Genomic DNA, 23,424 nt, shown 5'->3' with positions numbered 1-23,424 from the left:
AAAAAAAAAAAAAAAAGTAAAGAAAAAGAAAAAGAAAAAAGTATGGGCTGGAGTGATGGCTCAGCAGCTGTTCTTCCAGAGGTTCTGAGTTCAATTCCCAAGAACCACATGGTAGGTCACAACCATCTGTAATGGGATCTGATACTTGTTTCTGGTGAGTCTGAAAAGAGCGACAGTGTATTCATATATATAAAATAATAAATAAATCTTTAAAAAAAAAGAAGAAAGTCTGCAGAGGAGACAGGACCTTGGTTCAACAGATGGAGACCACTAGATCTAGTATCATATATCACATGGTCTGTTCCCACCAGTGAACTGCCACTTTCTTTTTTTTTGTTTTTTTTGGTTTTTTTTTGGGTGGGGGTGTTGAGACAGGGTTTCTCTGTATAGCCCTGGCTGTCCTGGAACTCACTCTGTAGACCAGGCTGGTCTCAAACTCAGAAATCCACCTGCCTCTGCCTCCCAAGTGCTGGGATTAAAGGCGTGCCCCACCACTGCCCCACTCACTTTCTTTTTCTTAAATGTATTTCATTATTTTATGTGTATGGATGTTTTCACTGTCTGATGTTTTATGTCTGTGTTCCACATTTGTATAGTAGTTACTAAGGTCAGGAAGGTAGTGTTGGATCACTAGGAACTAAAATGACAGATGACTGTGAGACACCATGTGGGTGCTGGGAACTGAACGCAGGGTCCTCTGGAAAAACATCCACTGAGCTATCTCTTCAGCCCTCAAATGTCAATTGTTGCACATTCTGTGATGGTTCAAATATGCTTGGTCCAGGGAATGGCAGTATTAGGAGGTGTAGCTTTGTTGGAGTAGGTGTGGTTTTGTTGAGGGTAGTGTGTCACTGTGGGGGTGGACAGTGGGACCCTCCTCCTAATCACATGGGAGCCAATCTTCTCCTAGTAGTCTTCAGATGAAGATGTAGAACTTTCAGTTCCTCGTGCACCATCCCTGCCTGGACACTGCCATGCTCCTCCTGCCTTGATGATAATGGACTGAACCTCTGAACCTATAAGCCAGCCCCAAATCAATGTTGTCCTTATAAAAGTTATCTAGGGGGTTTGGGGGAGAGGGGAGAAGGGGGCTGGAGAGATGACTCGGTGGTTAAGAGCACTGGCTGCTCTTCCAGAGGTCCCGAGTTCAATTCCCAGCAACCATGTGGTGGCTCACAACCATCTGTAATGGGATCCGATGCCCTCTTCTTGTGTGTCTGAAGACAGTGACAGTGTATTCATATATATAAAATAAATAAATTAAAAAAAAAAAAAAAAAAAGAGTTGCCTTGGTCATGGTATCTCTTCACAGCAGCAAACCCTAAAATATATATTAACTTCCCACCTGTTCTGTGTCTACTCACATGCTAGCTTCTAGCCTTACTATTCTGTCTCTGGTTTTCGTCCGTTCCTGTGGGAACGTGAAAAGCAGTCTGTGTTCTAGGTTTAGCAAGACTTATTAATTCAGTGACCCAGTAGGAGTTTCTACAAGGGAAGGAACAATAAAAGCCACACTCCCAGACGCAGATAGCTGATTCCAGGAGCCCTCCAACTCATTTAGCCTGTGCTATAAATCGCGTACACAATGCCCCAAGCTCCCAGCATTCTGGCTGGACTCCATCCCCAGTCATCTGACCACAGCCAGGTATGCCCGGCTCTACAGACAGCCCAGACCACCATATAATGGGCAGTTTGCCCCTTCCCTTCTCTCCTCTCCTTTCTTCTCTTCCCTTCTTCTTCTCTCCTTTCCTTCTTAGCCTCTTCTCTTCTTATCTTTACTTTCTCCTCTTCCCTTCCCCCTGGCATGGCCACGTGGTGATGGCCTGCCTCTACTTTCCTATCTCTTCTCTCTCTTTCTTATAATGAAACATCTTACAACCATGTATTGCTGCCTTTCAACTAGACCCACTGTGGGCTGGTGCTTGCAGCTTCGAGACCAGACTGCAAACTCCTGCACACCCACTCCCCCAGCCTCCCACCCCCATCCTCCACCCCCCACCCCCATTCACAACAGTGCCCGGCTGATATTGTTACTCTTATGGTCCATTACCTTCCTCTGTATTTTGTAAAAATACACCTTCCTAACTCACTGAATGGTTTAATAAAGATCTGATGGTCAATAGCTGTGCGAAAATGGTAGGAGGGACTTCTGGTCTGAGAGAGGCTCTCTGGGAGAAGAACCAGGAACTGCACATGGAGGAAGCTGGGCATGGAGAGGTGGTGTGGGTAATGGGCCATGTGACTAGACCTGGATAAGGCTATTCAGGTTAAGTTAGAAGAGCTATCTGGGTAGTGGCTAAGCTAAGGCCTAGGATATAATAAAACTGGTAAGTCTACTTTAGTCTGGCAGGCTCTGAGTCCAAGAGACTCCAGATACACTAACTAACTCAGATGTCAGACCTGTAACATTAAGCCAGGCTTGCCGGGCGGTGGTGGTACATACCTTTAATCCCAGACTTGGGAGGCAGAGGCAGGAGGATTTCTGAGTTCAAGGCCAGCCTGGTCTACAGAGTGAGTTCCAGGACAGCCAGGGCTATACAGAGAAACCTTGTCTCGGAAACAAAAAAAAAAAAAAAGAATTCCACTAACTGGGCTGGTGAGATGGCTCAGTGGTTAAGAGCACTGACTGCTCTTCCGCAGGTCCTGAGTTCAAATCTCAGCAACCACATGGTGGCTCACACCATCTGTAATGAGATCTAAAGACAGCTACAGTGTACTTACATATAATAAATGAGTAAAATTTACAAAAAAAAAAAAAAAAAAAAAAAAAAAAAAAAAAAAAAAAAGAGGGTTGGGTGGGTTTTAACACTATAATCCTAACATAAATGAGGAAAGAAAGAAAAAAGATAATATGAACCAAGGAAAGGCTAAGAATTAGGGACCATTAATCAAAGTTTTGTTCTGATTCATTCCTACACATATGCTCATGTATGTAACTCCATTAGAGCTCCCTGAGCAAGGCACATTACTCTGTTGAGCTAGAGAGAAGCACATATACTACATACCATGAGACTGCCATGAGTCTCCCAGGTCGGTGCTTCTGTTCTATACAGCTCCTCAAACTGCTGTCGGTACTTCAAAACTAGCTCCTTCTCCAGCTTGTCAACACAGTCAGCATACTCAGCCTTAAAAACCAGAACAAAGTAACTCAGGTGTGTGTGGAATAAAATGTAAGCCTTCACATGAATATGAATGATATGAGTTTACTTCAATCTGAAGGACATGGGATAGAGAACAAAGAACACCAAGCAGGCTTACCCTGTAGGGATGGCGTTCATCTTGGAAATATGTCAGAAGATGTAAGACACAACGAAGAATGCAGGTTCTTTCTTCATAATAATAATCTGCAATCTACAGTGGAAAAAAAAAAACCACAAAATTTCAAAATCACCCAGTCACTCTTGCAAAAAAAGAGTTACCATTACAACTGCTGATAATCTTCAAGCTGTGACTGGAGGGAGGACAGACGGCTCAGTGGGTAAAGACGACACACCTGACAACCTGAGTTCAAGCTCCAGATCCACATGGTGGAAGGAGAGAACCAACTTCCACAAGTTGTTCTTTGACCTCCACACACCTGCTATGGAGGTATACACAACAAACAAATATTTTAAAATTCACTTCATTTTATTTTTGTTTGTGTATACCACATGTGTGCAGGTGCCTACCAAGGCCAGAGGAAGAAGGGCAAGAAGTAACCTGGAGCTGGATGTTAAGGCATTCATGTGTGGCCAATGTCCCTGGAAGAGAAGCAAGTACTCTGAACCACTGAGCCACCTCCAAGCTCTAAAATACTATTTTTAAACACGAACAGAAAAATCTGACAAATATCGGCAATCACAGAAATGCAAATACATTGAATTAAGAACATCCATAATCATATGTCAAGGAAGATTAAAGGAATTACTACTTAATAATCTAAACAAATTTCCAAAACCCAATTTTTTCTCTAGTGGGTTGGTTTGATATTGCTTGTATTCAAATGCTAAATTCTGGCCTCCAAAAACTGGTTGCCCCCGACAAGATCATCACAAACACAAAGTGATGCTATGTAACCTTGCTCCCCAAGTTAACTGGTCAAAAATAGACTGAAGCCTGTGATTGGGCAGTATGTAAAAGTACATAGGTTTCATTTACCCATTTACTTGGGTAGCAGGCAAAGGCAGGAGACACAGACTGGAGGAGGCCGCCATGAGAGATGATGGGCCATGAGCACATAGCCATGAAAAACAGCAAGGAACAAGGGACATCATGGCTGGGAAATGAGTTAGAATAGTTCCAAACCGGCCAATCTAGACTTACAGCTTTTAAATAAAAACGTGGGCTGTGTGTCTTTTATATGGGCCAACGAGAATTTCTAATTCCTTCTACAATTTTCTAACATGAGTTCTCAAAAGGTCCAAATAATACAGAAGATACAAACTGGCAGGTTAAATATATAAAACAAACATCCAGCTACCAAGACTACATGTTCAACCATGTTGCAAGCAACAGACTTATGCTGCATCGAGTGTCAGCAGGAAATATTCCAGAATTCAAATCCCTGGGACAGCTGTGAAGTGAGAAGGCTGCAGGACAGACAGAGTATCCGGATACAAACCAATTCTGCTGAACTTAACCTAAAAAGACTGAGAAGGGGACTCAGTGGGGGATGCTCTTAACATCCCTGAAGCCCTGAGCTATACCTCCCAACCCAAAATCTCAAGTTAACTCAGCCTTGGAGAACAGTCATTCCCAAAAGAGTTCTTAGCACCAGCAGCAGAAGGCACTCTGGGAAAAACTCCTCACCTGGATCATGGGGTTAAGAAGCCTCAGCTAAGACCTAAAAACTGAGGCAAGGCAAGGATGCATCTCGCACACTTTTATTACCCAGTACTAAGGAACAGAGGGGGATAGATCTATACAGTGAAGTGGTCTAAACAATGAGTTCCAGCAAGCTGGAGAGATGGCTCAGAGGTTAAAAGCACCAACTGCTCTTCCAGAGGTCCTAAGTTCAACTCCCAGCAACCACATGGTAACTCATAGTGAGTTCTAGGCTGGCCAGGGCTACACAGTAAGACCCTGGCTCAAAAGGAGAGAGGAGAGTGTGCAGAGGAGAGGAGAGAAGAAGAAAAGAGAGGAGAAAAGAAGAGAGGAGAGGAGAGGAGAAAAGAGACAGAATCACTCAGGAAAACAGAGTCAAGCAGCTGCCACACTAAGTGTCCACAAAAGAATGAGCTAGCAATCAGTGCTTACCTTCAGGGTTAAGGCCTGGCTCTGCCTCTCATCTTGCAGGACTGTCTAAAGGAAAACAGAGCAGTCAAGAAGCTGTCTTACAAGTAGAATTCAACTGGCAAAGAAAAAGATACACCACGCCCTTCATGACTGCCCTTCTATTTTGTTTCTGAAAACATCTCCACCTTATGTTTAAGCCAAGTCTAACCAAACTGATGCACAAATCCTTCCCTTTTCCTCTGGTAGGGCCCTTTATATGAAAAGATTAAAGCTGGGCAGGCTGGATGTTCTCTCAGATCTCTCACTTACTTGTAATTCTTTGACATTTCAACCCCTGCACAAATAAAGACAGGTGCCTTCTTAAACACACATTGGGATATCTCTTTCCAGCCTTTAAAACTCTTGCCTAGCCAGGCAGTGGTGACACACCCCTTTAATCCCAGCACTTGGGAGACAGAGGCAGGTGGATCTCCGAATTTGAGTCCAGCTTGGTCTACAAAGGCAGTTCCTAGACAATCAGGGCTACACAGAGAAACCCTGGCTCAAAAACCAAAGAAAAAAGTCTTGCCTAATACCTGTATATCTCTAATTTCTTCAGTAAAGGGCAAGGGCCCAAACTCTAAGGAAGAAAGGTCAATGGGAGCTGGGCAGAGCCACAAACCTTTAGTGAGTCCCGAGTACCCCTGTAATCCTCCTGAAGGTAACACTGTAGTAACTGCACACTCTGTTCTTCATCAAGACCCTAAAGCAAGAAGCACTAAGTGAGGAACAGCCACTGAAGCTTAGAACTTCTACTACCACCATTAACAACAAGGCCAAAGGCAGCCACAGCAGCATAAACTGACCCTGTGCTAAGTTGTACTCACCAAGAACTTGCTGACTCTTAAGCCCAGCTCCTTCAGAGGTGACGCTACGTCTTTATTAGCTTTCACTCTTTCAGCTGAACTTGGACTATGAGAAAAACTCGAAGTTATTTCCTCATTCACAGTGACCCCGAGGGTATAAGATTAAAAACACTCAATGACTCTGGCCTTCTTTTTTCCTTTAGTGTCTGTAAAACACACATTCACATCTATAAACTTTGTAACACAGAACTGGCTATGCCTATGTAAAAAAGTCATGTATGTGCCTTATAAACTAGTTATAATAGTGTTATTTGTAGATCTCTTTTGCTACGTTAAATTTTTTAAACATGTTGGAGGGCAGAATATGTGAAGACCAGAGGTCCATGTGAGAAGTCCTCGTCCTCCAACTCCTCAGAAGAGTGATCAAGGGTACCATCACCACTTATTCTATGGGTCTAGCACATATAAACTGAAAGGATATAATAAGAATGGCATTTCCCCTCTGAAAAGTCCATAATGAGAAAGACATCAGACATGTCCAAATGGAGGACATTGTATAAAATATTAGGCCACTCTACTCAGAACTGCTCAAAGTCATGAAAGCAAGGAAAAAAACTGAAATGCAGTAACAGTTGAGCACAGTCACAGTTGAGTCCAGGCAGGGACACATGACAACTAAATGCAACATGTGGCCCTGGGGGAGGATTACAACACAAGAGAGGACACTCAGGCCTAGAGATGCTAGGGATGTAGGCCAGCTAGCAGAGCACATGCGAGGGGCTCTTCAGTTCACCCCAGAGCTCAAAAAGAAAAAAAAAAGGTTAAATGACAGTCTAGAGGTTAATTTTAGTTATTTAAAAGAAAAAAAAAAAAAGGTTTAGCTGGGTGTGGAGGCGTAGAGGTATCAAGGCAAAGAGCCATGAGCCTTCACTCCCAGCACTTGAGAGACTGATGCTGGCAGGTATCTATAAGTTCGAGGCTAATATAATCTATATAGTAAATTACAGTATAGACAAGAGCTTTTTGAGACCCTGTCTCAAAAAACAAACAAAAATTTTACTAGACTTCAAATGCTATGTTATTGTATAAACTCATCTCTCTCTAAACTCCCCTTTATGTGTATGGGCGTTTGCCCTGCAGGAGTGTCTGTAGCCTCCAGGGGCCAGCAGAGGGCATCAGAGGCCCTTGAACTGGGAATGTGAACTTGCAAGTATCTTTTAGGTGACCTCATTGTGTTCTCCAGTGCACAGTGGAGAACACAAGCCACACAAAGGGCCACTTTCAAAGTTAGATAACCAGGAGGTAGTGTGCATGCTTTTACTCCCAGAACTCAGGAGGGAGGCAGAAGCAGGCAGATCTCTGAGTTTGAGACCAGCATCGTCTACAGAGTTTGTTCCAGGAGAGACAGAATTCTAGAGAAACTGTCTGGGGGAGGATGACAGACAACTGGATTACTGTGGAGGAAACTGCCCTTCCTTTCAATAGACATCCAAACTGCTCACTTTCTAGCTGGGAAAGTTTTAAAGCACACAGGGCAGTTTCATCCTTACTCGAGTCCTAGGGGATGAGAGAGAGAGGGACTGGCATCACTAGCATAGCCATACCTGGGAGGTTTGTAGTAAGAAAGTCCTTCTAACAAGCGCTGCCAATATTTACCCAGCTCCGCCTCAATCTGATTCTGCAAAAGAAGAGAACAGTTACACAGACGCAAACGGGAAGACTCCATGGCCACACCACTCGCTGTACACTCCCATGTCTGTCTGAAATGTTTCCACTATAGTTTAAAGCACCATTCCTCAACCTTTAGGTCACAACACCTTTGTGGGGAGGAGGAGTCAAATGACACCTTTAACAGGGGTCTCCTAAGACCATTGGAAAATATACATTTTGCATTACAATTTGTAACAATAGCAAGCAAAAATAATTTTATGGTTGGGGATCACAACAACATGAGGAACTTTATTAAAGGGTTATAGCATTAGGAAGGTTGAGAACCACTCGTTTAAAGCATTCTGAATACAGAATTTTGTAATTTTTTTGATTAATAGTGTAGTATTATTTATGGAAATATTTATAAAGTGGTTTTCTAATAATTAATTATTTTACTAAATAGCAGATCATGATTGTCATTCTTCTAAAATGCTAGATACAACTCCAGAAGTTATTTTTTTGTTTGTTTGTTTGCTTAATATAATCACTTCATGGAGCTAGAGAGATGTCTCAGCAGTTTAAGAGCACTAGCTGCTCTTCCAGAGGACCCAGGTTCAATTCCCAGTACCCACATGGTAACTCACAACTGTCAGTAACTCCAGTTCCAGGGAATCCAACACTCTCATATAGATATACACAGGCAAAACCCTACACATACACATAAAAACATTTTATACACATAAAAACAAGTAATTGGGCTGGAGAGATGGCTCAGCGATTAAGAACACTGACTGCTCTTCCAAAAATCCTGAGCTCAAATCCCAGCAACCACATGGTGGCTCACAACCATCCATAATGAGATCTGACGCCCTCTTCTGGAGTATCTGAAGACAGCTACAGTATACTTATGTGTAATAATAAATAAATATTTTTTAAAAGTTTAAAAAAAAAAAAGACTTCTGAGTTCGAGGCCAGACTGGTCTACAGAGTGAGGTCCAGGACAGCCAGGGCTACACAGAAAAACCCTGTCTCGAAAAAAAAAAAAACAAAAAAACCCCAAAAAAACAAGTAATCATTAAATAAAAAATGAAATCACTTTATCTTAATGATTAAGGCAGCCACTCAAGGCACAGGAGAAACTAAAGGCACTGAGTGCTCTTGCCGAAGACCAAGTTCAGGTCCTACTACCTACATGGCAGCAAGCAACTGTCTGTGTGACTGCAGTCCAGGGTATCAAATGCCCTTTTCTGGCCTCCTTGACACCAGATATGCATGTGGTGTATATACATACATGCAAGCAAAACACTCACATACATAAAATAAAAATAGATAAACAAACATTTGCTCAGTCCGAATTATTTGGCATTTGTTTTGTTTTGTTTAAAAAGGTTTATTTATTTATTATATGTAAGTACACTGTAGCTGTCTTCAGACATCCCAGAAGAGGGCATCAGATCTCATTACAGATGGTTGTGGGCCACCATGTGGTTGCTTGGATTTGAACTCAGGACCTTGGGAAGAGCAGTCAGTGCTTTTAACTGCTGAGCCATCTCTCCAGCCCCTGTTTTTCTGAGATCGTCTTACTAGGTAGTCTAAGCTGGTCTAACCCTGAGATCTTACTCCAGCCTCTGGATACTGGGATTACAGTATGGACCATGCCCAGAGGTGCAGGAGAATGCCGTACCAGAGCACTCTGAGCACACAACACTCTCTAAGGATCCATTCTAGAAGCAGTGTTATCAGATGAAGGAATATCATATAAGGTTCTAAGACAGGTATACAGCTGTGTTATTTATAACAAAAAGTTTAACAATAAGCGAATGCCACCAGGACACTCCTCACAGAGTAAAAAGCTGAAGAAACAACATGAAATGGCTATCCTTCCCTGATCATATACTTGAACTCACAGCCTCTCTGATTTGGAAGCTAAAGCTACAGGGATAGTTCAGATGCTCTCATCGGGAATCTGCCTGTGAACCCTGAAGGTCCTGTTCCCCAGATGGTTCTTGATCCATCAATAAAGACGCCAGTGGTCAGTGAGTTGGGTGGAATAGGCGGGACTTCCTTTAACACAGCCTCAAGGGAGGAGAGAGAGGTTTTGCCATGTTTCAAGGAAGAAAAAGCCACCAGCCATCTTTGATCTCAAGCAGAGCTTTCCCTCAGCCATTTCCCCAACTGGGCGTAGGGTAGCAGGTGAGAGATTAAAAACACAACTGAGCCAAGGGCAGATTTAGGGTGCTGAGCTAGGACTAAAGGTAACTGAGCAACTAAAGTTGAGGGTAGATTTAAGGTACTGAGCTGGAAGTGAAAAGGGAACAATAGCTGAGGAAGGCTTAGGAGAGATTGGCCATTGAACAAAAGCATATCAAAGGTAAGCTATTGTGTGTGTGTGTGTGTGTGTGTATCTTTCATCTACTGATCAGAGGGAACCTGGGTGGAACTGGTAGCAAGGTCTGCTTGGAGCTTAAAGAAGAGTAGCAAAAACTATACACTACAAGAGGCAAACAAAGAAAACATGAGACAAGAGGTCTGGGAGCCTTTCTCAGTCCAAGCAGCAGAGGCTCTACGCAGCATGTTCTCAGGCAACTTCAGCGATGGTATGACTGTCTTCACAGAAGACATGGTACAAGCAAGGGGTGACTTAGAAAATATCAGTAGCTACACAAGAACACAAGTCTCCATTTTGAGTTTTTCTAATTTTGTTTTTGGTAATCAAAATTATAAAAACTCCTAAGATAGGACTATAAACCTGTAACTCACCAATTCTCTAAGAGCTGACCTCCCAAGTAGAATTGTCCAGAGTTCTCTACTGCTCCTGAAAAAAGAAAGCACAGACATAATTTTGCTCTAATAAAAAAAAAGTTAAAGAAATTTGATATTCAAATTAAACATAAAATGTAAGAACATAGGATTTCTAAATGGCTTCTTATTTTTAGTATTAATAGCCTTTCTGATACCATACCATACACCAGGTCTCATACCATAGCCCAAGCTGGGCTGAAATTTTTTACTTAGTACACCCTGTTCTTTGCCCCCTCTCCCCCAAAACAGGGTTTCTCTGTGTAGCCCTGGCTGTCCTGGAACTCACTCTGTAGACTAGACTGACCTCGAACTCAGAAATCCGCCTGCCTCTGCCTCCCAAGTGCTGGGATTAAAGGCATGTGCCACCACCGCCCTGCTGTCTAGATGTTTCCGCAGGAAACAAAAACAAATAAATATAGATAAAATAAGTAAATAAATCTAAAAAAAACTTTCTTCTTTACTTTTCTAAACATATGAAACAATGTTGCATTCTTCTTGGGTGTGTGTGTGTGTTTGTGACATCTATTTTTATTTTAGTGGCATGTATTGGTTTTTGCCTTCATGTAGATTTATGCACCACTAGCATGTAATACCCAAGGAAGCCTATAGCAAGTGTTAGATCACATGGAGATGTAGTTATAAAAGTTATGAGCAGGGCTGGAAAGATAGTTCAGTGGTTAAGCACACTGGCTGCTCTTCCAGAGGATTCAGGTTCAATTCCCAGGACCCACATGGCAGCTTACAACTGTCTGTAACTCCAGTTCCAGGGGATCTGACATCATCACACCTATACACATAGAATAAAACTAAGGGGGAAAAAAAAGGTTATGAGCATCCATGAACATGCTAGGAATAAAATCTGGATGCGCTGGAACAGCCAGTGCTCTTAAGCCACTGAGTGGTCACTCACTGAATAAATCCAAGTGTGTGAAGGATTTACCTGAGGGTCTCAACAGCTTTAACCACCCCTGAGCCACACCCCAGTCACAAAGTGAAATTTTTATTTAAAAAAAAAAAAAAAAAAGCCAGGCAGTAGTGGTGCATGCCTTTAATTCCAGCATTTGGGAGGCAGAGGCAGGCGGATTTCTGAGTTCAAGGCCAGCCTGGTCTACAGAGTGAGTGCCAGGACAGCCAGGGCTACACAGAGAAACCCTGTCTGGGGGAAAAAAAAAGCTAAGATTTTGACAAGCAAGATGGCTCAACAGGAAAGGAACTTGTCCCTAAACCTGACGACCTAAGTTTGATCTCTGATCTCTGGAACCCACATGGTAAAACCAACTTCTGCAAGTTGTCCTCTGACTTCCACACACCTGAGGCAGAACATGCCTACACACACCTCTATGAAGCAGACACTATTTCTGTCCTCAATATAGTATCAGGGAATAAAGGATTCAGAGACCAATAACTGGCCTAAAGTCACAAGGATAACACGCAGTGGAAGCAGGTACACACTAGCCATGCCTGAGCTAGGCCATCATAATACTCAAGTTGCAATCAAGATTCATCTTCAGGGGTGGAGAGATGACTTAGCAGTCAAGAACAGTGGCTGTTCTTACAGAGGCCCTCAGTTCAATTCCCAGCAACGACATGGTGGCTCATAACCTTCTGTAATGGAATCTGATTCCCTCTTTTGGCACGCACGCATGAAGACAGGGTATTCACATACATAAAATACCTAAATAAAGAAATCTTTTTTAAGCCAGGCAGTGGTGTTATACGCCTTTAATCCCAGCACTTGGGAGGCAGAGGCAGGCGGATTTCGGAGTTCGAGGCCAGCCTGGTCTACAGAGTGAATACTACTAGGTCAGCCAGGACTAAATAGAGAAACCCTGTCTCAAAAAACCCCTTTAAAAAAAAAAAAAAAAGAACAGTATGAGCTGAATGAAAGTCTGTCAGAGGAGAATGATATAAGTCCCTTCTAGACTCTAATCTACTTGGAACAGAAAAACAAGTTAAAAGCTCCAAGAGGCAGGATGGAAGAGGAAATGGTATGTTATGAAGAACAGAGTATTTGTTGAATTAAGTGTTAATGGCCCCTACACCCTGGACTTGTCTGGGGATGATGAAGATGTAAATTAGTCTAAGACTTAATGCTGCTTAAAGCTGGGAAGGCACTGTTACAGGGCATGTTCCTCGGGGTACAACATGCCCTCCAGAGGAAAGGGAGGCTTAGAAGGCATAGGAGGAAACCATGATCACACGGGGTCCCTTCTCAGGGAAGACCCCGACCCAACAGTATAAAGGTGAGCAGACAGTTGCTGGGTAGAGATCCTTTCCAGCCACACTGCCCAGAGAAGAGCTGCTCCAGCTGTGCAGCTCCCTGCAAGGCCTGCAAGCCTTAGATGCCTCCAGGGAAAGCTGCAGCCTTCAGCTGTCACCACAAGGAGGTGGGCTTTCTGCTGATGCAGCTACTGTATCAAACTGTTTGTTTGATACAGGGTTACTCTGTGTAGCCCTGGGTGTCCTGGAATTTACTTTGTAGACCAGGCTGGCCTTAAACTCAAGAGATCTGCCTTCCTCTGCCTCCTAAGAGCTAGGATTAAAGATGTGTACCACCACGCCTGGTTTTGAAGATGATACTGCAAGACCCTTGATCCTTGTAAGTACTCCCTCACCCAGCATTGGTGCACTCATCCCTTTGGTCTTCTGTGGCTTCCTTTCTATGCTGAGTAGAGGTATATGTGTTGCATTCCCCAGGAAAAGTCTGTCACACAACGGCACATTACACAATCTGCAAAAAGGAAGTAGTACTACAGGCCGGTGCTAACAATGACAGACTTCAGAGGAACACACACATACATGGGCAGAGGGTACTAGAAACTGCCTCAAGAAGAAAGACTCCCTCCCACAGGCAAGGAAGGGATGTGCAGACACGACAGATGAGCTGGTACTTGCACGGCAACCTAAAGGCTAAGGAAGGAAACAGCTTCTGCCTTTGTACTACAGGAACTAAGTGTGCACCACATCTGAACTAAGTGCACAGAAGAGAAACTAAAGTGCTGAAATCAAGTATGTAGCTTCAAAGATAAGACTGTTTAAAACATACTGACTGGGCCTAAAAGGTGGTGCAGCTCTTGCTGCAAAAGCCTTGCACCCCAGGAGGCACAGTAGAAGAGAGCTGACTAGGATGTGTCCTCTGGTCACCTGCCATGGCACCACACTTGTGCTCCCTCCTACACAGACACACACTAAGTCTATTTTTGTTTTCTTAGTGCATTGATGGACTAACAAGATGACTCAATGGGTAAAGGTCATCCAGTTACTGACCACTAAGCCTGAAGAATTGAATCCTCAGGACCCTCCCACATGGTGGAAGGGAAAAACAGATTCCGGCAAGTTGTCCCTGACCTCCACATGTACTCCTTAGCAAACAGCAAACCAACTCACTGCCACATTCTGAATGACTTTCACAGGATTCTGAATGGTTGAAAGAGAGTCATTCCAGTGCCACTAGTGCTGGCTCCTCTGCACACGCCTGCAACTGCAGCAGCAGAATAGTTGAGGGGTACAGATCTAGGTATCACACAGTCAGACCAGACACAGTATACAGAACATTAGGTTTCATGGTCACTCCAATAAACTTCTAAACAACAAAAGACTACAGAGATAGCTCAACAGATAAAGCACCTGGTGCAAAGACCAGATTCAGATCCCCAGCGCCCATTTAAAAAGCCAGGCAAGCATGGCAGCCCACCAATAATCCCACTGCTCAGGACCAGGAGACAAGGGAAGACAGTAGACAAGCCCAAGGCAAGATAGAGAGCTAAACACCCAGACCCGGCAAACTCCAGATACAACAGGAGATACCACCTTGGTAAAATAGAGATGAACCAAGAAAGACACTTGACAGCCTCCACATGCACACATGTGCACACACCTTGCACACAAAGATTAAAAGGATTCCCATTTGGAATAGTAGGAGCTCAAAATGGTAAGGTGACTTCTAAGACCAACCACAAAGCAGTAGGTCCAAAAACCAGGATGGATGATTTCTTGCCCCAGGCCTCGAGCTTTTCAAATACAGCCCACTACTCCCAACTGCTAAGCAGCACATTTTCAGGGCTAAAAGTCATTGTCCTAATAAAGCAAGGCAGTACTTAGACTCCTCCTGCTCAGTGCCCGCAGGCTGTGACTCAGTAGAAGAGTGCTTACTTAGAATTCCTGAGGCCCTGGGTTTGACCCCTAGGAACTCAAATAAATAAATAAATAAATAAATAAATAAATAAAGTAAAATGAAAACCTTAGGGTCAGTTAAAGTCCTCCCTCAACGATGGGTTTGCTAAGTTTCACAGAAAGCTCAGAGCTTGCTGGCAAGCCAAAATTTTCCTTTCCTTTTGAAAAATTCATTTTTTTTTTTTACAGTTTTCACACAAGTATTTATCCATAGCTATGGATACAAGGTCTGTCATGAAACAACAGGGGGAAGAAAACCAAACTGGCCCCCCATAAGAATCACACTTTATCCACAGGAAACTCCAAAGAAAATGTTACCCCTGGAAGGTAAAGTAGCTAATGTAGAGAAAGACAGGCAATGTAGTTACAAATTTGTCTGGGTGGTTTTTGTTTTTTGTTTTTCTTTTTTTTTTTTTTCTTCGAGACAAGGTTTCTCTGTGTAGCCTTGGCTGTCCTGGAACTCAGTCTGTAGACCAGGCTGGCCTGAGCTCAGAAATCCACCTGCCTCTGCTGCCCAAGTGCTGGGATTAAAGGCATGCACCACCACTGGCCAACTGTCTAGGTGTTAAGGTTTCCGCAGGAGACAAGACCAAATAAAACTAGCAGAGTCAATTCCAGGTGGCAGGGACTGTTTACGTTTTAGGGGAGCAGGAGAGGTGAAGACCCTTTCCGATCTATAATGTAGACACATACAGAGATCTGGTTAAGGCTTTAGAGCCTTCAGTCTGAATGCTCACGGGGATTATCATTAGGGGAGACGAGGGGGACTGCCTATGTGTGAACTGGACTTCTGAGTGCTGTTGTGAGAAATGAATGAGATAAAGCCTGCAAGGGTCTTTCCCAGGGTCCAGTGCTAGTAAGTGCTCTTTAAAAGCAAACTGGGCTCGCAATTCATGTCTGTAATTTCCGCATCAAGAAGGCAAAGGCAAGAAAACAAGGAGTTCAAGGCCTGCCCGAGAGACAAGAGACCTTGCCTCAAAAAAGAAAAAAAAAAAAAAAAACACTCTTTAAGTGCTAACTGTTTGTTTTGGAGTAATTCATCTTGTGTCCGAAGCCTGGCACAACACCCGGCATCGCAAGAAGACGAAGGCATGCCTGCTGATTGTATCAATATCGGCATTAGCCAAAAATAAAAGAAGGCGGGAACTAAGGATGCCCGCGGGAAGAAATCGCGGCGTGGGCAAGGCACACCCGAGGCGGAGCAGGACGCAGGGACAGCAAGGAAGGGATCGCGGTGGGATGGGTCTTCCAGGCGACCCTGAAATGTCCCGCAGTGTCTATAGAGAGCGAAGTGGAGGGAGCGTGGTGTAGTGGGGAAGACTGGAGGCAAAGGGACCACGGAGAGAGAAGGGAGAACTGCCGGCCCGCTCCAAAAGTGTCCTCAGCCCCGCGAGCGGGAACGGTTTGGACTTAACCGCCTCCCCGGAGAGTATCCGTCCACCCAGCCCGGGCTCGTCTCTTCCACTGCCGCTGAGTCCCGGTCCCAACTCCCGCCCGGCTCCCACCCCGCGCCTCACGGCCACTCCCGACCCCCGCCGCGCCCCATTCCGTACCTCACACACGGCCCACCGGCGGCAGCCGCCATCTTCCCGCGCGCGTCCCAGCCCCGCCCCCATACGCTACGCCCACGTGACCGGGATCCTCCAGACTGGGGGCGTGGTTTCCATCATGCGTTTGGTGGGCGTGGCCAGGATGGGGCCGTCAAGATGGCGCTATCCTGGTGTGCGATGAGTCCGCGGTGGAGGCGGTGGAGCCCGTGAGAGGTGAAGCGTGCAAATATCTGCTACACCGTAGGTTGAAAGCGGAGGAGGGTGACTGGGCGCCGGCTCCCAGGCCTCAGAGTGGCCTGCGGTGGAGCACCCTTTTGGAAGCAGGAGAAGGTTGCTGGCTGGGTGAAATTGCTGCCCCTCTGCTTGGCGGGTTGAGGGCCAAGGCGTCCCTAGTCACCAAGCTTCTTCCCCCAAGAGCCCCGGGCCTAGAGACATGACCCGACGGTGCCCTCCCCAAGCCCCGGAGTCTGGGTTTGCGCTGAGCGGGTCAGTGCTGGCGGAAGCTGCAGTGGTGTTCGCAGTGGTGCTGAGCATCCACGCTGTAGTGTGGGACCGGTACTCCTGGTGCGCCGTGGCCCTCGCAGTGCAGGCCTTCTACGTCCAGTACAAGTGGGACCGGCTGCTCCAGCAGGGGAATGCTGTTTTCCAATTCCGAATGTCCGCGAACAGTGGCTTACTGCCGGCCTCCATGGTCATGCCTTTGCTTGGGCTGGTCATGAAGGAGCGCTGCCAGACTGCAGGAAACCCATACTTCGAGCGCTTCGGCATTGTGGTTGCAGCCACTGGCATGGCAGTGGCCCTCTTCTCCTCGGTGTTGGCACTGGGCATTACTCGCCCGGTGCCCATGAATACTTGTGCCATCTCGGGTTTGGCCGGAGGCATTATCATTTATATTATGAAGCACTCGCTCAGTGTGGGCGAGGTGATCGAGGTCCTGGAAGTCCTGCTAATATTTGTTTATCTCAACATGATCCTGCTGTACCTGCTGCCCCGCTGCTTCACTCCCGGGGAGGCACTGCTGGTATTGGGTGGCATTAGCTTCGTCCTCAACCAACTCATCAAGCGCTCTCTGACTGAAAGCCAGGGGGACCCAGTGGACTTCTTCCTGTTGGTGGTGGTGGTAGGGATGGTGCTCATGGGTGTCTTTTTCAGCACCCTCTTTGTCTTCATGGATTCAGGCACCTGGGCCTCTTCCATCTTCTTCCACCTCATGACCTGTGTGCTGGGCCTTGGTGTGGTTCTGCCCTGGCTGCACTGGCTCATTCGTAGGAACCCCCTGCTCTGGCTTCTTCAGTTCCTCTTCTACACCGAAACTCGCATCTACCTCCTAGCCTATTGGTCTTTGCTGGCCACCGTGGCCTGCCTGGTGGTGCTGTACCAGAATGCCAAGCGGTCATCTTCTGAGTCCAAGAAGCACAACGCTCCTACCATTACAAGAAAGTATTTCCACTTCATTGTGGTAGCCACTTACATCCCAGGCATCATCTTTGACCGGCCACTGCTGTATGTGGCTGCCACTGTATGTCTGGCAGTCTTCATCTTCCTGGAATATGTGCGCTATTTCCGAATCAAGCCCTTGGGTCACACTCTTCGAAGCCTTCTGTCCCTCTTCCTAGATGAACGAGACAGTGGACCTCTTATCCTAACACACATCTACCTGCTTCTGGGCATGTCTCTTCCCATTTGGCTGATCCCCAGACCCTGTACACAGAAGGACAGCCTGGGAGGAGCAAGAGCCCTGGTCCCCTATGCTGGGGTCCTGGCTGTGGGTGTGGGTGATACTGTGGCCTCCATATTTGGCAGTACCATGGGAGAGATCCGCTGGCCTGGAACTAAGAAAACATTCGAGGGGACCATGACATCTATATTTGCACAAATCATCTCTGTAGCTCTGATCTTAATCTTTGACAGTGGAGTAGACCTGAACTACAGTTATGCTTGGATTTTGGGGTCCATCAGCACTGTATCCCTTCTGGAAGCATACACTACTCAAATAGACAATCTCCTGTTGCCTCTCTACCTACTGATATTGCTGATGGCCTAGTACCAGTAGCAGCTGTGATGAGGAAGCAGGGAAATAGGGAGAATGAATGGTCCCCACAGCAGCTAGCCACTTGGACATAAGAACCAAGAGATGAAAAGCAGATTTGGTTTCATCCAGGAAGATGAAGCCAGAAAGTTGATTCAGACTTAAAATAAAGAAGCAAAGCTCTCCTGGTTTTATTTTTGCTGATATTTAAAATACAAAAAAGGCTTAAAGGCATACACCAATTCAGGGAACTTGAATATGCTGCAGAGTCCCCACTTTATAATCTGGGTAGGGCATGGCTGGAATATACCCTGCAAGCAGCATCAGAAAGCATAATACTTGTTCCATGTCAAACAAATCTGGTTAGAATCCTTGGCCATACAGATGAACTGTGTGGCCTTAAGAGAATCTAAGCCTTGCTGGGCAGTGGTGGCTCATGCCTTTAATCCCAGTAATCCCAGCACCTGGGAGGCAGAGGCAGGCTGATTTCTGAGTTCAAGGCCAGCCTAGTCTACAGAGTGAGTTCCAGGGCAGCCAGGGCTACACAGAGAAACCCTGTCTCGGAAAAAAAAATTATAAAAAGAGTCTAAGCCTCAATTGTTCTATCTGTAAGATGGGCATAATGACAGCCTGACTCTGGATACTAGAAGTCTCTATTGAGAGGAAATGTGTAAAGTATCTAAAGTATTCAGCCTAGGTGTCAGTGAGATGGCTCAGTGGGTAAAAGTACTTGCAACACAAGGCTGAGGACCTGAGATCAATACCTAGAACCCACACAAGGTAAAAGGAGAGAGCTGAGGCCACAGACTTGCTCTTTCAACATCCACATGGCCATATTGGCTCATGCATGCCTCCATGGATGTCACACCCACATATGCTAAGAATAATAATTTTAAGTGTTCAGACTGACCCACCCATGAAGGGTCAGTAAGGGGAAGTGTCATTATTACCCAAGAGTAATCTTGTCTCAGCAAAAAGCTAGCCAAGACAGGAGGAAGATAGGCTGAACTTAGAAGCCAGAGTGACCTTTCCTCTCCTGGCTTCACTCAGAGGAAAAGAGCTGAATGCACGAGGTGTTGCCTGCTTTGCCTAGGAACAACAGAAGGGAGGCCATAGGTCAACTTGTGTCCATAGGAAGGCTGAAGAAAGCTGGTCCCACCCTGCCTCTGCTCCCCAGAGAGGAGGCAGTAATAGCTAGGCTGAATCCAACAGTCCTTACAATCCAGACCTGTCCAAACCTGTATTCATCTCTTCTGGTGCAGTCCAGATCCACAGAGGCTGGGGAATTTCTTGAAATTTTGTAACAGTTCCACTGTAGGTGTGGGTACAGGCTGTCTAGCCCCATGCTTGAGTCTCTACATCTCCCAGGGTTCACACAGAGCCTGGCCTGTGGCAAGAACTTGGTAGACATTGACTAAACAGATGAACAGTTGCCATCCTGAGAAGATAACAGCAGGATTCCCAAGGCCTTCCAGAAGGGAGGCCAGGGGAAGTAAGAACAAGGTCAGGAGCCAGCAATGTCTGTTCTTGGGAACCACTGCCAAGCCCTTTCCCTCAGGGCACTGGACTGCTCCTCTGAGGACAATGAAAAGTAACAAGCCCTATCTTCACAGGCTCCCCTCTCTGTGTGAAAGGAGGTGGCCCAATGTTGGAGAAAGTTGCCCACCAGCTCACAGCCTGGTCTTGCAAAACATTCTGCTGGGCTTTACGGTTGGTAGAGGGCTAGACCTGGGCTATAGAAGTAGCTGCCCAACAAATGAGGACACAGAACTGTGCTGGGCCTCCCAAGTCAGTGAAAGAAAAACCAGAGGGACACGAATTTATAACCCTGGCATTCACCAGGAGACACTGAAGGATCACAAGTTTAAGGTTATCTTCAGTTACATATTAAGTTCAGGGTCAGTTTGGGCTATGTGAAATGCTATCCACACCCCCCAAAAAAAGTCTGTTTTTTTTTTTTTAAAAAAAAAGATTTATTTATTTATTTTATGTGTATGAGTACATTGTAGTTGTGCAGATGGCCGTGAGCCATCTCGTGGCGGCTGGGAATTGAGCTCCAGCTCAGCTCACTCAGGCCCCCTTGCTCCGGCCCTGCTCGCTCCTGTGTAATTCACTGTACCTGTCTTCAGATGCACCAGAAGAGGGCGTCAGATCTCATTATGGGTGGTTGTGAGCCACCATGTGGTTGCTGGGATCCGAACTCAGGACCTTCGGAAGCGCAGTCAGTGCTCTTACCCGCTGAGCCATGTCACCAGCCCCTGTTTTTTTTTTTTTTTTATTTATTTTATGTATGTGAGCACACTGTAGCTGTACAGATGGTTGTAAGCCTTCATGTGGTTGTTGGGAATTGAATTTTTAGGACCTCTACTCTCTCTGGTCAACCCTGCTCACTCCGGTGAACTCTGCTCACTCAGGCCCAAAGATTTATTTATTATTATACATAGTACACACCAGAAGAGGGTGTCAGATCTCATTATGGGTAGTTGTGAGCCACCATGCAGTTGCTGAGATTTCAACTCAGGACCTTTGGAAGAGCAGTCCAGTGCTCTAAGCTGCTGAGCCATCTCGCCACCCACTCCCCCTTTTTTTGGAGATATAATCTCACATAGCTCTGGCTGGCCTGGAAGTTGCTAGTAGGCTGAACTTGAACTCAGGGATTCTGCCTGTTCTGCCTCCCTTCTAGGATCAAAGGCATATGCTAAGACACCCTGCTCAAAATATTTTTTTATTTAATTATTTTTATGTATGAGTGCACTGTAGCTGTCTTCAGACACATCAGAAAGCGGTGTTGGATCCCATTACAGATGGTTGTGAGCCACCATGTGGTTGCTGGGAATTGAACCTAGGACCTCTAGAAGAGCAGTCAGTGCTCTTAACTGCTGAGCCATCTCTTCAGCCCCTCAAAATAATTTTTTTTAAGATGCCACCAAAACAGCTCAGTGGGTAAAAGCACGTGTCCCATGTAAGGGCTGGAGAGACAGCTCAATGTGTAAAAGCACTAGCTGCTCTTCCAGAAGTTCTGAGTTCAATTCCCAGCAACCACGTGGTGGCTCACAACCATCTGTAATAGGATCTGATGCTCTCTTTTGGTGTGTCTGAAAACAGCTACAGTGTACTCACATACATAAAATAACATTTTAAAAAAATAAAAATAGGTGTTGGCACACGCCTTTAATCCCATCACCTGGGAGGCAGAGGCAAAGGGATCTCCAAATTCAAGGCCAACCTGGTCTACAGAGTGAGTTCCAGGATAGCCAGGGCTACACAGAGAAACCCTGTCTTAAAGGCAGCATACTTGAGGCATACTTCACTCACAGCACTGGGGCATGTAGAGGCAGGTAGATCTGTTAGTTCAAGTCCAGCCTGGGCTACACTGCAAGTTCCAGGCCATCCAAGCAATAAAACTCTGTCCAAAATAGAAAAAGAAGAAGAAGGAGGAGGAAGAGGAAGAGGTGGAAGAGGAGGAAGGAGGGGACTGGAGAGATGGCTCAGTGGTTAAGAGCACTGACTGTTCTTCCAGGGTCCTGAGTTCAATTCCCAGCAACCACATGGTGGCTCACAACCATCTGTAATGTGATCCAATGCCCTCTTCTGGTGTGTCTGAGGAGAGTGACAGTGTACTCACATAAAATAAATAAATCTTTTAAAAAAGAAAGAGAAAACAAAAAGAATTGGAAGTTGCCAGGTAGCTCCATAACTGAGCATTTGCCCAGTGTGTGCAAGATCCTGCATCTTCACTTCCACCACACAAAGAGGGAGGGTGGACCAGCTAGCAGTGCAAGCCTATTGTTGCCAATGACCCACTTACTGAAGAAAGCTTGAAAACCTCAAGTTTCCCAATTTTGGTGGCGCACGCCTTTAATCCCAGCACTTGGGAGGCAGAGGCAGGTGGATTTCTAAGTTTGACGCCAGCCTGGTCTATAGAGTGAGTTCCAGGACAGCCAGGGCTACACAGAGAAACCCTGTCTCGAAAAAGAAAAAAAAGGAAAGTATGTGGACTGAACAGTGGTGGTGCATGCCTTAGATCCCAGAGCTCAGTAAGCAGAGGCAGGTAGATCTCTGTGAGTTCAAAGCCAGCCTAGTCTACAGAGGGAGTTCCAAGACAGCCAAAGCTACACAAAGAAACCCTGTCTCAAAAAGAAAAGGTGTGTGTGTTGGTGAATGACAAAGGGCCCAGGGCCTAGTTCTTAAAAACAAAACAAAGCCAAGACCAATACATCTGTAATTCCAGTCAGCTGATTCTTCTCCATTTGCAGTATCTGGTTAGTCCTCCACTAAAGCAGTATTGGAATCTATTAGTTCTGGAAGGTGCTGCTAAGCACACCAGATCAAGAGTTCCTAGCAGGCCTTCACTGACTTGTTAAACAGGTATGATGGGCCCTAAGAAATGAAGGCCCTGGCCTGAGATCCAGGGCCTTCCTAGGAAGATCTGATCCTGGATTCCTAGCCCCGGGGTTCTTTCTACTTTCCGGAAGAGAAGAAAGAAGTTGGAGGTTAGATACTCAGGCCTGGAGGGAACTGGGTATTTGTGTGACCTGAGCAAGTCACTTGTCCTTTGCTGGATGCATACACATCGCCAAGACCCTCTCCTTGTAAGGACTGGGAGATAAAGCTGAGCAGTGAGAGCCGGGCAGTGGTGGCCCACGACTTTAATCCTAGCACTTGGGAGGCAGAGGCAGGCGGATTTCTAAGTTGGAGGCCAGCCTGGTCTACAGAGTGAGTTCCAGGACAGCCAGGGCTACACAGAAAAACCCTGTCTAGAAAAACTAAAAACAAACAAAAAAAAAAGCTGAGCAGTAAGTTCCCACTAAACATTGCTCACTATTGTTACATGTCAGACATCAAGCACCCTGGAGTGCCCTTGATGGCTTTCTGCAGGACTGTTAGTGAGAGAATGATGGATAGAGAAAGTCATTTTGTGAGCCAAAGAGGTCTCAGCAGTTAAGAACACTGACTGCTCTTGCAGACAGGTGTTCAGTTCCCAGCAGGCACTTGGCAGCTCCCAACCACCTGCAACCCCAGCTTTAGGGGATCCAACACCCTCTTCTGACCTGCACAGGCACTGCACACATGGTGCAGACATACATACATACATACATACATACATACATACATACATACATTATATATATATGTATACACAAGGTACCCATACTTAAAA

At 45.6% G+C, this 23,424-nt stretch overlaps 2 protein-coding genes across 2 annotated transcripts in view; one reads left to right on the top strand and one right to left on the bottom strand.

The window, feature by feature from the left end:
* The window catches only part of Nup188 (nucleoporin 188), a 54,815-nt gene extending 38,496 nt beyond the window's left edge, over positions 1 to 16,319 (bottom strand). Inside the window, exons 1-8 of the mRNA XM_031369675.1 lie at positions 16,238 to 16,319; positions 10,470 to 10,524; positions 7,664 to 7,737; positions 6,081 to 6,165; positions 5,876 to 5,956; positions 5,236 to 5,280; positions 3,259 to 3,351; positions 3,006 to 3,125 (exon numbers count right to left, since the gene is read on the bottom strand). Coding sequence (XP_031225535.1) covers positions 3,006 to 3,125; positions 3,259 to 3,351; positions 5,236 to 5,280; positions 5,876 to 5,956; positions 6,081 to 6,165; positions 7,664 to 7,737; positions 10,470 to 10,524; positions 16,238 to 16,269 — 585 coding nt within the window. The 5' untranslated portion in view covers positions 16,270 to 16,319. The remainder of the gene's footprint in view (positions 1 to 3,005; positions 3,126 to 3,258; positions 3,352 to 5,235; positions 5,281 to 5,875; positions 5,957 to 6,080; positions 6,166 to 7,663; positions 7,738 to 10,469; positions 10,525 to 16,237) is intronic.
* A 35-nt stretch (positions 16,320 to 16,354) lies between these two features.
* Dolk (dolichol kinase) lies at positions 16,355 to 18,447 on the top strand. Its single transcript, XM_031369676.1, has one exon. It carries the CDS (start codon positions 16,668 to 16,670, stop codon positions 18,276 to 18,278), a length of 1,611 nt encoding a protein of 536 aa, XP_031225536.1. The 5' UTR covers positions 16,355 to 16,667; the 3' UTR covers positions 18,279 to 18,447.
* The last annotated feature ends 4,977 nt before the right edge of the window (positions 18,448 to 23,424 follow it).

Source organism: Mastomys coucha, unplaced genomic scaffold (assembly GCF_008632895.1).
Source record: "Mastomys coucha isolate ucsf_1 unplaced genomic scaffold, UCSF_Mcou_1 pScaffold15, whole genome shotgun sequence".
In the NCBI taxonomy this organism is placed as follows: Eukaryota; Metazoa; Chordata; class Mammalia; order Rodentia; family Muridae; genus Mastomys; species Mastomys coucha.
Note: the sequence above shows the minus strand (reverse complement) of the source record. Positions and strands in the feature narration are given on the sequence as shown.